At 44.3% G+C, this 15,266-nt stretch overlaps 1 protein-coding gene across 1 annotated transcript; it reads left to right on the top strand.

Annotated features, from left to right (window-relative positions):
• Window positions 1–1,284: 1,284 nt before the first annotated feature.
• Window positions 1,285–14,982, top strand: LOC120528231 (gastrula zinc finger protein XlCGF57.1-like). The gene is made up of 3 exons (XM_039752347.1): window positions 1,285–1,351; window positions 5,815–6,294; window positions 13,452–14,982. Exons 2-3 carry the CDS (start codon window positions 5,883–5,885, stop codon window positions 14,873–14,875), a joined length of 1,836 nt encoding a protein of 611 aa, XP_039608281.1. The 5' UTR covers window positions 1,285–1,351; window positions 5,815–5,882; the 3' UTR covers window positions 14,876–14,982.
• The last annotated feature ends 284 nt before the right edge of the window (window positions 14,983–15,266 follow it).

Raw genomic sequence — 15,266 nt, 5'->3', positions numbered from 1 at the left:
TTCACGTTTTATGTCCGGCTGTTACAATTGTAAATGGAATTCATTTATATTCGTTGAGAAAGGCCCTTAACCTGCAATTGCTCCTTGCTGGGTATGACGTTCATCTGCATCCAACCGGGCAAGCAGATCCTCCAACTTGGTGGCAGGATTGGCACTCCAGCCAGTAAAACTACCTCTTTACTGTCCCATTCCATTCGAAATAGTGTGGTTTTGAGGTGTCACCCGTTGCACGACTGCCCTCTGGTTCTAAATTGGTATCGTGTGGCGGGTGCGACATTGCGCTGTATCAGTTGTGGACGAAGGTTCAAACAAATAGCAGGCAGACACCAATTCTAATAAGCAGAATCTTTTTTATTTCTGACTTCTTGGTGAGCAGAGCGGCTTTTCTTACAGAGAGAAAATGCAAGGAAGGCCCCCGACAAGGGAGGTTCAGCTGCATTTATAACAAAATCTTCAAAGAGAATGATTAGAAAAAGAAAATAGAGCAGTTCCATCCAAGGCCATAGGACATTCTTTACAAAATTTGCTGACTACAGAGGAAAGCGTAAATTCTAGTCTTATATTTGGAAAGACGCTTATCAGAAAACTTGTCATATGTTTGGCATCTTAATTGGACAATAACCAGAAACTGCTTGAGACGAGCCGGGGAGTGGCTGAGAGCTGCATTCCACAGCTGGAAGCACACTTCTGTTAATAATAATACCTAGCCACTCGGAAAACATGCAGATTTTCATACAGAAGCTAGCAATAGATTTTAAATTCCATTCCACACAGTACACGTTCCCAACCTCTCTCACCGTTATAGTGAAAGGTGTTGTGACATTTCAGGGAGTTAATAGGGGCTGACTGCTCGAACTTTCTGTTTTTCATTTTGAAATATTCCACTTGCCCTTTCCCTTGGAGTTCATTTATGCGCAGGTAGCTCCTCTGTTATAGTGGAATCTCGTCTTTTCTGTTTTTGGGCGAATGGATTGCGAAGACGTCATCGTCCCTGTAATTCAAAATGTGATCAGAATTCCCTCGTCTCCGATAATAAGTTTATTTTCCATTTTGAAAGAAAAACAAACAGCCCAGCTATAGCCAAGTGTTTACAGACACCGAGGGCAATTCGCTTCGATGCCTCTGCCTTAAACTGAACTTCAGTTCTTTCCTTGGAAGACGAGTATTGAGAAGAGCGCCTGCGCTAGTTAACAGGCGGGATTACGCTCCATGGTGTCCTAGCGTAATGACGTACACGTGACTCGCTCTCTCTCTGTTTTTTTTTTTTTTCTCCGCGCTCGTGGCTCCCGCTCCTCAGTCGACACGAGAGTCCGAACTTCGCACACCAAGAAAAGAAAGTAAAGTGCGGCAGGTGAGAGGAAATCGCGTACGGGTGGGAAGCGTCCGCGGTGTAGGGCAACGCGACGTAACGGGTATAGACGGGTGCGTGAGCCGCTCAAGTTTGCAAAGTTTTGTCTGCCTTTACGTTGGTTTGGAGTGAGCGCCCCGAATGGCTGACTCGTCCATCGACACGTTTATTGTCCATTACGGGGGTTGATGTGCTGAGGGGGGATTTTCCGACTTGGGCTTGGTGTGTTATTACATTATTCTTATCTTATAAAATATGGGTTCTTAAACTCTTTTAATTCAGTACTGGACGAAAATCGGTACTGGACTGGGCCCGTGGAAAACGATTAATATCCTGTTCTTACAGCGGAGTGATAGAGACAAGTACAGTAAAAGTGTCCATATAATTAAGAAAATGTAAATGTTTCTTTTCAAGCGTATTCCTCATATGAATATTACTAAAAGAGAAGCGTGAGAAACAAACCCATTGTTAATAATAATAATAATAAACTGTTCTTTTTCCAAGCTCGCTTATCCAAAACAAACATTGCGGGAGCCTGTCGTAACAAGAACAAGGTAGATAAACTCCAGAAGAGGGCGCTATTTCTCACTCACTCACTCACTCACTCACGCACTCACAATGAGCAGCAGGAGCGATGGAGCAAAGTCAGTCCACCAAAACTGCAGCAAGATTCCCACAAGCACACAGAGAGAACATGCAAACTCCACATTCGGAGGCTTGAACCTGAAACAGCTGTTATCATTCAAAACCGGGAATCGATTCCTTAGGTGTAAACGCTTAGTGCAAGAGTTAGTTCAATTGAGAGAGAGGAATGCTTGGGGCGAGGCACGAGAATAATTTAAAATGGTCACTGAACGTCATCACTTGACTCGTGGTGTCACTTAGGGAGTGAAGAAGTTCAAAAGTTGGTCAATGCAGCTTATTCACTTGCTCTTAAAAAAAACTTTTTTTTTTTTTTTTGCATTTACTACTAAATTGACTGACTTCTTCATCCAAGGCCACTTACTACATTTCAGATACAAGTGGTTTGAGCTAAAAAAAAAAAAATAGTTCAGAAACGAGAAAGGGCTTGCTCACGGTTACACAAAGTCAAGGTTTTTCAAATGTGCTCCATGTTCATGATACATTTTTTTTTCTAAATGTAAATGAATTTATTTAAAATAATTAAATTATTTAAAAATAAATGTAACATTTACCAGTTTCCTTTTAACAACTTGAATGACCACAAAAAAACTTTAGAAATGTATCCACTATTTGTATTTTAAATGTGTTGTGAAAGGATTCAACAAACACAGGAAAAGGCTTTGGGGGGCAGTCGACGGAATACTTGAAATAGGTCACCAAAGATGACCGTCTGGTTCACATGAAAACGGGTCTCAACAGACTTCAATCCAACCATAGAAGAAACGCACAGGCAAACATGGCAGTTGTAAAGTCGGCCGGGGGAAGTGACGTCCTCAAGTCCAGGCGACCAGTACTACCTCTTTAAATTGTGCTGGGCGGTAATGCAAAAATGTAATTTGCACTTCCAGATTTACATATGCTGTAATAACAGCAAATGCAGTTCATGACCCCTGAAAGTGTGTGTATATGTATGTGTATATACAGTGGGGGTATGAAAAATATTCAGACCCCCTTCAATTTTTCACTCTTTGTTATTTTGCAGCCCTTTGCTAAAATCATTCAAATTAATTTTTTTCCTCATTAATGAACACACAGCACCCCATATTGACAGACAAAAAAAGAATTTTTGAAATTGTTGCAGATTTATTAAAAAAGACAAACTGAACTATCACCTGGTCCTAAGTATTCGGACCCTTTGCTCAGTATTTAGTAGAAGCCCCCTTTTGAGCTCATACAGCCACGAGTCGTCTTATGAAAGATGCAACAAGTTTTTCACACCTGGATTTGGGGATCCTCTGCCATTCCTCCTTGCAGATCCTCTCCAGTTCTGTCAGGTTGGATGGTAAACGTTGGTGGACAGCCATTTTTAGGTCTCTCCAGAGATGCTCCATTGGGTTTAAGTCAGGGCTCTGGCTGGGCCATTCAAGAACAGTCACAGAGTTGTTGTGAAGCCACTCCTTCATTATTTTAGCTGTGTGCTTAGGGTCATTGTCTTGTTGGAAGGTAAACCTTTGGCCCAGTCTGAGGTCCTTAGCACTCTGGAGAAGGTTTTTGTCCACAATATCCCTGTACTTGGCCGCATTCATCTTTCCCTCGATTGCAACCAGTCGTCCTTTTCCTGCAGCTGAAAAACACCCCACAGCATGATGCTGCCACCGCCATGCTTCACTGTGGGGACTGTATGGGACAAGTGATGAGCAGTGCCTGGTTGTCTCCACACATACCACTTAGAATTGAGGCCAAAAAGTTCTATCTTGGAGTTTGCTAAAAGACACCTGAAGGACTCTGAGATGGTGAGAAATAAGATTCTCTGGTATGATGTATATATGTATATATATATTTATTTATATATATATTTTTGCCTCTCCAAGGCAAAGCGTCAGTCTAATATTAAGCAATAATATAACAGATAGGAAAGGCACTATATAATATCTTGATAGCTATGTTGGCAGTATGGTGCAGTGGTTAAAGCTCCAACTCTGAGGTTGTGGGTTCAAATCCTACTGGATGCCGTCCTTCAACATCTGCAATAAGATGCTGCATATTTTCTACCAGACAGTTGTGGCGAGCACCCTCTTCTACACGGTGGTGTGCTGGGGAGGCAGCATAAAGAAGATGGACGCTTCACGCCTGGACAAACTGGTGAGGAAGGCAGGCTCTATTGTAGGCACAGAGCTGGACAGTCTGACATCCGTGGCAGAGCGACGGGCGCTGAGCAGACTCCTGTCAATCATGGAGAATCCACTGAACAGGATCATCTCCAGACAGGAGCAGCTTCAGCGACAGACTGCTGTCACCATCCTGCTCCACTGACAGACTGAGGAGACCCCACACTATGCGACTCTTCAGTTCCACCCGGGGACGTAAACGTTAACAAACGTTAACGTTATACAAAGTTATTGTCTGTTATACCTGCATTGTTATCACTCTTTAATTTAATATTGTTCTTTATCAGTATGCTGCTGCTGGGGTATGTACATTTCCCCTTGGGAGTAATAAAGTATCTATCTATCGATCGATCGATCGTGCACTGTAGTGGTTAAGACTTTGGGCTTCAGATTCTGAGTTGGAAGTCTCAAATCCCACTTCTGACACCACTGTATGACCCATAAGCAAGCCACTTCACCTGCCTGAGCTGAAATTGGGGGGTTGGGGGGGGCCACCTTTTATGTAAGGTAAATTACAAAGCGTCAGATTGACATTTAGGAAAAGATAAGAGAGACAGAAAAGGTGCTGGATAATACCTAGACAGATATGCAGACAGCGTGGTGTAGTGGTTAAGACTTTGGACTTCAAACCCTGAGCTGGTGGTTTCAAATCCACCAAATCCTATTATGGGATGTCCTCTACTGTTGAATTCTGCTGTGTACTTGTATTATTTCTATTGCGCTATTACATTGCATTGAGGATTACTTGTGGTTCTGTTCTGTGTATTGTATTGTATTGTATTGTATTGTATTGTATTGCTCCCCCTTTCCTTTTGACACCCACTGCATGGGGACTCTCTCTGAACTACCTTTCCCAAAGTTTCTTCCATTTTTCCAGGCTGGGTGGGGGTGCTGTCCAAAGGCAGGGCCTGTTAAAGCCCATTGCGGCACACCTTGTGTGATTTTTGGGCTGTACAGCAAACAAATTGTATTGTATAAATCCCACTGCTGACACCACTGTGTGACCCTGAGCAAGTCACTTACCTGCCTCTTCTCAAATTGGGGGTATAAAGGTGTCCGACAAATCAGTGAATGTGCAAACGTGTCATTGAGATGTGGTGTATCGTTACGTTGTGTGGGGTCCCCCCAGTGGAGTTTCGGGAGCCACGACTGCATTACCAAAGTGTGAAGGGCGTGAGCGGCTGGGCGACGTGGTGGCAGCAGCTGCGCGGCATTTCAGAAGTCCTCTGTGGCACAGATTACACCCATCGTGCACTTTAGAGGGAACGCTGAACTTCTGGAGCACCACAGGATGAGCCTTTTTGAAGTCGTGGCCTCAGTTCAGGTCAAATTTAAGTTGTGCGATCGGACCGTTTGCTTTCCGTATGCATTGATTGGTTCACAAAGTTCCCAGATTTTTGAAATGTGTCCCCCTTTCTGTGCCCTTGGCTTTGTCTCGATCTGAAGTACTCGGTCTCCATGTCAAGTACATTTTCAGTCCAAAGGTGCTGAGAGTTTCTTTGGTTAACATGAAAGGCTCACAGCATTTCAGATCTCTCCTTAAAACTTTGTTGGCCATTTTCTGTGTTTATAGAACAGGTTTTTAAGATAACCCTGAAATGTGCTCTGCCACCGTTTTGATTTTGATTATGAAGTAATTGTAACCTTTTTTTTATTTTTTTTTTATTTTAACAGATAAAAAGTGCCATCTAGTAAGGGCCAGGGCTGTCCCCGTGAGCAGAGTAAGAGTTTGACACAAAAGCATGGCCTCCACCACAGAGGACAACTTGCATCCAAGACTGGTGACCATTAAACAGGAGGAATGGGAGTGGGGCCCACTGGGTGATCTGCACGTGAAGTGGGAGGGCTGTGAAGGAAGGGTTTCAGATTTTATAAAGGAGGAGCCCATGGGGGAGGCTGCCGAGGTGAAAGCTGAGCATTCGGAGGCCTGGGCAGATTATCTCGACCTGCAAAGACACAAACTTGAGAATGTCTTCAAGCGGGAACCTTGTGAAAAGGCTCATTGGAGTTTGCAGCCCTGGGCCGCCGATATGGGGCAACCAGCAATGTGGCAGAACTCTGTGGAAGTGAAATCCGAGATATCTGGGGAGAAAATCGCTGGGGGAGACTGGAAGGAAGGAGAAGAGCAGAAGTCGGAGGGGAGCTTTGGAATAAGTAAGTGATTTGAAACCAATAAGGTATCAGAGCTAACCAGCGAAATTACTAGAAAAGATGAAGAGCATGCCAGGTGTCCAAGTGAGGCTCTTCATAGGGAAAGAGAGGCTCTGCATTCAGAGCTTAATCTCTTAACAACTAAAGAAACTGAACAACTAATTTATAAATCAAGACATCATTACTATGAACATGGAGAGAAAGCTAATAAGCTCTTAGCTCAGCAAATCCACAAGCAGGAAGTTCACAAGGCAATCACCAACACAAACGGAGACAAAATTATCCATCCATCCATTAATTAACCCACTATATCCTAGCTACAGGGTCACGGGGGTCTGCTGGAGCCAATCCCAGCCAACACAGGAAACAAACCCCGGGCAGGTCACACACATACATACACACACACACACACACACACACACACACACACACGGGACAGTTTAGGATCACCAGTGCACCTAACCTACAGACCCACAAGTCTCCATACTGCGAGACAGCAGTGCTACCCACTGCGCCGCCGAGACAAAATTATTGACCATAAAAAATATAATGTTAAGAGACTACTATAAAACCTTATATTCTACTGAGTTTAAAGAAGACCACACACAATTTAATACATTTGTGGATGCACTCCAGACACCACAAATAGATCATCTTAATGCAGAGGAATTGGGTAAACCTCTGGCGCTATCAGAACTACTTGATGCTATAAACTCACTTCAGGGTGGGAAAGCAGCAGGTCCTGATGGCTACCCTGAAGAATTTTATGAGAAATTCTCCACTCAGTTAGCTCTCCTTCGATTAGCAACATTCACAGAAGCTACAAACAATGCAATTCTGCCTCAAACTTTTTGCCAAGCGTTAATTACCGTCTTTACTAAATAAAATAAGGACTTATTACAAAGTGCATCATACAGACCAATCTCACTTCCGAATAATGATGTTAAGATACTCTCCAAAGTCCTAACTAGAAGGACTGAGAAAGTGCTGCCTTCGATAATATCACAATGAAGAATTATGAAGAAATGCGAAAATTTTAATTACTGTCGGATGTCGGTTACCACTTTTGATTGTCTGCTGCAGCTGGTGCAGTGCCACATTGCACGCCGATCAACCAATATGCGACTTGGTGTTAGCCCCGAAGAGAGACTACTTGTCACTTTGAGGTAAGGAAACAGCAGTCGAGTGTGCGCTTACACCGGTGTTATGCACTGAAATGACACCCCCCCCCAAATGGATTGCCCCCCCCACATAATCGTTATCAAATATTATATTAGAACATAAATTAATAGGTTCATGGTTTACAAATTACATGAGACAATAAAATAAAATAAGCAATATGAAAATATATATCCGGTACTCCGAAGCGTAAAATAGACGCGCAGAAAACGAACTAGAAGCGGTTTCCTTGCGTTCGTTGAGTTTTGAACGCCAAGAAAAAGCTGCATGCAACGTTTTTGATGCGTATAAGCGCTGCGGACAAACGCCGTCACCAAAGCCCGTGTGAACACTCTCATTGACTCCTACGTGTAGAAAACACTCTGCGCTTGATCCGCTCACGGACGCCTTCTGAACGCAAAAACGCTCGATTTTAACGCCCGTGTGAACAAGGCCTAACTCTTTCAGGGCGGATGTCTACTTCTGTCAGCAGGAGAGGCTGAGAGCATTAAGCAAACGGTGACAAAATTCGCCGTTGCGTTTTAATTCGACTCTCTTTGTTGGAAGGAAAGTTAGCTTCATTGGTTTGACTGAGATTCCCTGCCCTTGTGGGCGTAGTGAAGAGCAAACAACGAAAAAAAAATGGCATCGACGTCTGGCGAGAGATCGACGCGACCACACAAAGCAAACTACTCCATGGACGACGTTTTGTATATTATCGCTGAATTGGACCTGTCGGACTCCGATTCTGGTGCAAGGGACCTGGAGATCGAGATCAAAAACGAAAGTGAGGTACCAGCATCCGCTGATCGTGTGGTCCCGACACACGTTTGTGTGGATGAAGACTGCCACTCATAGTGACACGAGGTACAAACCAGAGTGTGTTGTGCTGTGGCTGCGACTGCTTTTCCTGGCCCTTGTTATGCGAAGACAGCCTGACAGCCAGCCTGCCATGCGTTCCTGCCAGCCGTCATGCCACCCGTATGCATTCCGTTCCACAAAAGACTGTGAACAGGTGGCCGCAATACCCAGCAACTGATATTTCGGGTTGATTTATGTGGGAGACCCTTGCTTTGGGTGCTATTCAGAAAACTGCGTTTTTTTTGGAAAAAACATTCAGCCCTCAAAGAGGTAATGTAATATTTTCACCTGCAAAGTCAAACACCCCAGAGATGATGATATCGTTGGATGCAGGAATAAGTAAGTGATGCCGTTACGTGGAAAAGATGTGAAAGAGATAGCAGGAACAAAGTCTGGTGGGGGTATCTGGAAATGAGAGATGAACATAAAGTGAGGGCCTGATTCCTAACAACATCTGACATAAACGTTACGTTTGGGCGAACGGAAGAAAAGAAAAATCCAAAGTGTCCAGCACTTCTCACATAAAGCTGCGGTTTTTTTACAGTGGCCCATATTTGGCTCCGTTTAGTAAAGTAAGCGATTTCCGTCTCGTAAAGGAGTATTTCTCAGTTGGAGTGCAATGAGAGTATTCGTGTTGATGAAAATGAACAACTGTTACTTCTGTGGAGTTCCAGCTACTCGGGTGATTCTGTTCAAAGCCCACCAAGATGGGTTCGGACTGAACTTCTGGTTGGACTTCTTAGTCGTTTTGCCCACAGAGTCGAATCTTCGCAGCCGACCCGTCGATAAGCAGAAAACTGAAATTTGACATTTTGATGAAGCTGCAGTGCGCTCTGTGACTGTGCTTTATGTTCTCATTGCTGTGTGGCAAAGTCTACAGGGGCAACTTTACTCAAAATTCGCAGACTTCTAGAATGTTCTGTTGGTAAGGACATTGCTCAGTTCCGTTCCGTTTTAGGAGCACGTTTATTCAATATGGACGGTCTTCTAGAATTTTCTAATAGCGTCCTTCGGATTCGATGATTCAGTTTTAGGTGTCTGTGTCTGCTGAGTCATACGGTCACGGCCCAAAGTTCTGAGAAGGACCCAAAGTGTTGGTGTTCACCAAGTTGGCTCCTTCAGTGTTTTTAGATCTTGCTGTCAGATGTTTCTCTGGTAGACTGAAGCAGAATGACAAGCAGTTGATAATTTCAAAGGCTTTTATTGGCAATTCCATGAAGTCCATGTTTGCTATGTTGGCCCCTCTCTCTTTTTCAAGACCCCTCTCTGCAATTCGCCCTGGCAGGCAGTCTGTCGATCAACTTCGGGGCCCAAATCCTGACTGATGGTCCCCCATTCTTGTAGAATCAGAATTGGTGGGCTGTTGTTATCCAAATCCTCCACCATTGAGGATTGACCACAAGTCAAGGAACCCCACATTTTGTTCCCCCGAGCCACTTAGTTGTCACTTTTGCCTTATGGCCCAGTGCTCTGTCATGCTGGATTGTTCATTGTATGGAAAAATTAAAAGTCATTTATTCATATATTAGCATAAGTAGATATAAAACTTACAAGCATTGAACTTCATGTGAGCTTTAACACAAATCAGGTATGCCAAGCAAATAGTTAAATGAAGACGTATGCCATATTACTTTATTGAATTGAGCTCAGAGTGAAACCACCAATATTTAATAAACCCAAAAGGACGGAGAAGGGGGAGAATGACGAATGGAGACAACCTGAGGTCGGAGAAGGGGGAATACCAACCAGGTAGGAAATAAAGGAAGCAAGAAAAAGAGAATGACTGGCAAACCATGACAAATATTGGAGGTTTCTGAGAGGGCCTTCCAGGTACCAGCTGGAGTGAGGAGTGAGATTAAGCAGAGAGTGAGCTGTGTGGAGCGAGGTGAAGATGATAAGAAATGATGATATGGACTGTGACGTGTGTCCTCTTAGGGGCTCAGCTCAGTTTGGCCTAATTAGGTTGAGTCCACGTGATTGTTAATTGTAATAAAGCTGATTACTCTGTTTGCTTCTCCTCCAACTCCTAGAGCTTTGTTTCAAGGTGACAACCTCTGGTGCATCATATGCCCCGACAATTGTTGGTCACCAAACTGTTCTGGGATGGTTGGGAGACGTTGCTCTCGGAGGATGTTTTGGTCCCATTCTTTATTCATTTCTGTGTTTTTAGGCCGAATTGGGAGTGAGAAGCAACCCCACGTGACATGAATGATCTCCGGACGCTTTACTGTTGTTGGCCTGACACGGGACTGATGGGGCACCACCAGTGCAGAGCTTGCTCAGGAATGGCAGCAGGCAGGTGTGAGTGAGGCGTTGAGACTTTTGGAGGATGGCCTGGTGGGTGTCAAAAAGGGCAGCAAAGAAGGGGGATTGGACTGCTGGGGTCAAGTCATTGTCTCCCCTTTCTGATTGTTTGAGAAGAAAAGCTGAACGGCGCTACCATCAGTCCCGTGTCTGGCATCCTGAGACCATTCATGTCATGTGGGGTTGCTTCTTACTCCCAATTTGGCCTTAAGAACACAGCCAGGAATGGAGAACGGGACCACAACATCTTGTGAGAGCAACTTCTCCCAATCATCCCAGAACAGTTTTGTGACCAACAATGAACAATCCAGCATGATGGAGCACTGGGCCATAAGGCAACTAAGTGGCTTGGGGAACAAAATTTGGGGTCCATGGCTAGGAAACTGCCCACTGAGAACTTGTGGTCAATCCTCAAGAGGCGGGTGGACAAACAAAAACCCTCAAATTCTGATTCTGCAAGAATGGGCAGCTGCCATCAGTCAGGATTGGGCCCAGAAATTGAGATTGCAGGCCTTCTGGGGCGAACTGGAAAAGAAAGAAGGGCCAACGCTGCAAATGTGGACTCTGCACATAAACGTCATGGAATCTCTTATATATATTTCTTTTCTGGTACGTCCTGCTTCCACCTCAAAACCAGTCCCACCCACATGCAGCCGACACAGCATTTCTCGATTCCTATTCGTCCTCTTCCAAACCCCTCCCCTTGCTACCAGCAGCTCCTCTTCAAAAACCATTCCCGCCCACACGCAGCCGACACAGTATTTCTCGATTCCTATTCGTCCTCTTCCAAACCCCTCCCCTTGCTACCAGCAGCTCCTCTTCAAAAACCATTCCCGCCCACACGCAGCCAACAGAACATTTCTCGATTCCTATTCGTCCTCTTCCAAACCCCTCCCCTTGCTGCCAGCAGCTCCTCTTCAAAAACCGGCCCCGCCCCCACGCAGCCGACACGGCATTTCTCTCCAAGCTTCTGAAGTACGCTTGCAAAATAAAGCAAACTCTGCATTAGGCGAAGATGTACTTCTCCAGCTAGATTCCATGCTCAGAACCATCAACCCCTTCACTAAATCATACAAACACATGCATGAAATCGATTTGTATCTGTCCCATAGGCAACTCCTGTAAACAGATTTCCACGCTGAATATGAATTCCGATCCTATGGTTTACCCACTTTTATTCCCTTACGGAGACATTGGCTGGCACAAAGATTTACAACATGTTCCCGATAAAGAAAACCGCCAAGCGAATAAGGCTTACTCAGTGCCAATTTTACGTGTACAGATTAACAATGAGGAATACATTTAGTATTTTGCACTCCTGCGGCGAACAATTCCAGTACGTCATAGATGAGTATGTTAAAACTGTGGGCGCGCGTCTCAATTATCTCAGATTACATCAACAAGATCTGAGCGTGGAACAATACAAAGGACTGTCAGACGCGCTGCAAGAAAACGCTAAAAATAACAATGTACGAGTTGGCAAAATGATCGTATTACCGTCCACATCTCTAGGAAGTCCAAGATACATGCAACAAAACTAGCAGGATGCCATGGCCATAGTACGTAAATTCGGACAACCTCATTTATTTATCACTTTCACATGTAATCCCGCTTGGCCGGAAATTCTACACGCACTGTCGGATACCCAAAGACCGGAGCACAGACCTGATATTGTCGTACGAGTCTTTTGGATTAAGCTACAGGAATTACTTTGAGACATTCTACAACAACATCTTTTTGAGGTGGTTATTGATTATATTTACGTAATCGAATTTCAGAAGCGCGGCCTTCCTCATACCCACAATAATTCTAACAAGTAGTCTTCAGCCCCGGTCAGTTGTACGTGGCTTTTTAAAGGGTTAGATCTTTCGACTCATTATCTGTCGTCTCCACCAAAACACCTATTCACACCTGCGTCTTTCATGAAGTATTTATTTCTTCTTGATTTCTGAATTCCTTTCTCACCGTTTTCCGTTTCTATTCTTACACAGCAGGCTTCAGCTAGTTGTCCATAAATGCCTTTAAAAGTGAACTGCTCGTCATTCTGCTTCAGTACACCAGAGAAACATCTGACACAAAGATCTAAAAACACTGAACCAGCAAACGTGGGGAACACCAACACTTGGGTCCTTCTCAGAACGTTTAGGCCGTGACTGTATGGTATCCTCACGCTCTTCTGGTGTAACATACACCTGTGGGCTCGATGATTCGGTCTCCACTTAGGACTATAATAAACATGTGACATACCCTAATATTCTCGAACGTGTTTGGTTCAATTCAGGGTCACACACAGAAGGTCAGAGTGTATCCTAACAGCATTGTGTTTAGTCCTGGATGAGGTTCAACTCCATCCCAGAGCCAATTCACAGTCACAGTTTGGGGGCATCACTTGAATAAAATGGACTTGATAAAAGCCATTAACAATAAGAAATAGTTAGAGAGAGGATCAGCTGGAGAGGCTTGAGCTTGAATTTATTTGAATCCACTGGACAGACGCACTTCACCTGCACCACTTCTTAGATCACATTCATCCATTTTCTTATTTGGTAGAGTTTGAGTCAACCTGAGAAGTGATGCCAGTCCACTGCCAGGTACGGGGTGTCACAAACATCCACAAGCAGTCACTCCAGACAATGTTTAGCACAGCAGACTCATGCGTAGGATAGGAGTGGAAAAGGAGAAATTGAACAGACAGCAGGAAAACCTGCAGAGTCCATTTCCACACTGGATAGACCTGAAATTGAGCTGAGGTGTAAGGCAGCAACCAGTGTACCACCTGTCTCTTTTTCATTATTATTTATGTAAAAATAATAACTGTACTATTTATGTTATTTCAGATGTACAGGATAATGGCAGCTCCTCCCCATCTTCATTTGCTCATCCTTCTCAGTACAGACAGGGCAACGAGAAGATGAGGAATTCAACAAGAGGATCGGAGAATTTGGCAGTGGCCTCTTTGCAATACGGCTCTTGTTCAGCTGGTAAACAAACCCAGATGGATCCCATCAACGGGGACCAACAACAAACGTGTAACACCAATGAAGAGGTTTTGTCTAATAGCAAACGGTGCATAAAAACCTTCAAAAACAAATCTGACAGTGAAGATCTTAAGCTGATTCATAGGAAAAAGAAGCTGTTTTCCTGCTCTGAATGTGACAAAGTGTTTTCAAGACACTCCAATCTCAAAAATCACAAGCGAATTCACACGGGAGAGAAACCCTACGGCTGTCAAGCATGTGGCAAACGATTCGCGAGAATAACCAGTCTCCGGAGCCATATGAGAATCCACACTGGAGAAAAACCTTACCCCTGTTCTATATGTGGCAAACGATTCTCGCATTTGAGCAACCTCCAGATCCACGCAAGAATCCACTCTGGAGAAAAGCCTTTTTGCTGTTCGGAATGTGGAAAACGATTCTCACAGAAGTGTACACTTGACAGACATGTAAGAGCTCATAACGGAGAGAAACCACATTGCTGTACTGAGTGCGGGAAGAGATTCTCAGCAATGGGCACTCTTCAGCAGCACAAGCAAACTCATACTGGAGAGAAGCCATATTGCTGTTCTGAGTGTGGGAAGAGATTTTTAAAGAGAAGCAACTTTAAAACCCACTTGAAAATTCACACTGGAGATAAGCCTTGTTGCTGTTCTGAGTGTGGCAAACGCTTTTTCTATAATAGTCATCTTCAGGAACATATGAAAACTCACACCAGAGAAAAACCTCATTGCTGTTCTGTTTGTGGGAGAGGATTCTCAAGATTAAGCCGTCTTAAACTCCACTTGTGCATTCATACTGGAGAGAAACCTTACAGTTGTACCCAATGCAGCAGGTGGTTCTTAAAAGCAAGTCAACTTGAGAAACACATCCAAAGTCACACCTGCGAGAAGCCTCACTGTTGTTTGGAATGTGGCAAACGGTTTTCACGGAAGAGTGCTCTTCACAGCCATTTCAGCATTCACACTGGAGAGAAGCCTCATTGTTGTTCTGAATGTGGGAAGAGATTCTCAGACATATACCGCCTTCGACGGCACCTCAAAATCCACACTCACGAGAAGCCATATTGTTGTCCTGAATGTGGTAAACAATTTCCAAATGGCCGTAGCCTTCGCAGTCATAAAATAATTCATGTCAGTAAGACTCATAGCTGTTCTGAATGTGGCAAAAGATTCTCCAGTAACCGCCTTCTTCAGAAGCACAATGGAATCCACACTGCAGAAAGTTCAGGCAGTGCAATCCAAAACCTGCCAAGTGTGAAGTAAGAGCAGAACAACTGTGCGAGTGTGTAGGCCTAAGTTTAATATCCATCCACCCATCCATTATCCAACCCGCTATATCCTAACTACATGGTCACGGGGGTCTGCTGGAGCCAATCCCAGCCAACACAGGTCGCAAGGCAGGAAACAAACCCCGGGCAGGGTGCCAGCCCACCACAGGCCACACACACACTAGGCACAATTTAGGATCATCAATACACCTAACCTGCATGTCTTTGGATTGGGGGATGAAACCCACGCAGACACAGGGAGGACCCGGGAAGTGAACCCAGGTCTCCCAACTGTTCCTTTAGGGGCCGCTAGCTCCCTAGTTGGAATAAGTTCTTTTGTTTTAACTAACCAAAAACTTTATAGATATGATATTAAAAGGCGATAC

The sequence above is a fragment of the Polypterus senegalus genome, chromosome 4, assembly GCF_016835505.1.
Source record: "Polypterus senegalus isolate Bchr_013 chromosome 4, ASM1683550v1, whole genome shotgun sequence".
NCBI lineage: Eukaryota > Metazoa > Chordata > Cladistia > Polypteriformes > Polypteridae > Polypterus > Polypterus senegalus.
Note: the sequence above shows the minus strand (reverse complement) of the source record. Positions and strands in the feature narration are given on the sequence as shown.

What these genes read in the sequence shown, in the direction of transcription:
- LOC120528231 (XM_039752347.1), top strand. Translation starts at nt 5,883, where the DNA reads ATGGCCTCCACCACAGAGGACAACTTGCATCCAAGACTGGTGACCATT. An exon ending in GGAGGGGAGCTTTGGAATAA is followed by an intron (nt 6,295 to 13,451) that starts GTAAGTGATTTG and finishes ATGTTATTTCAG; the next exon opens with ATGTACAGGATAATGGCAGC.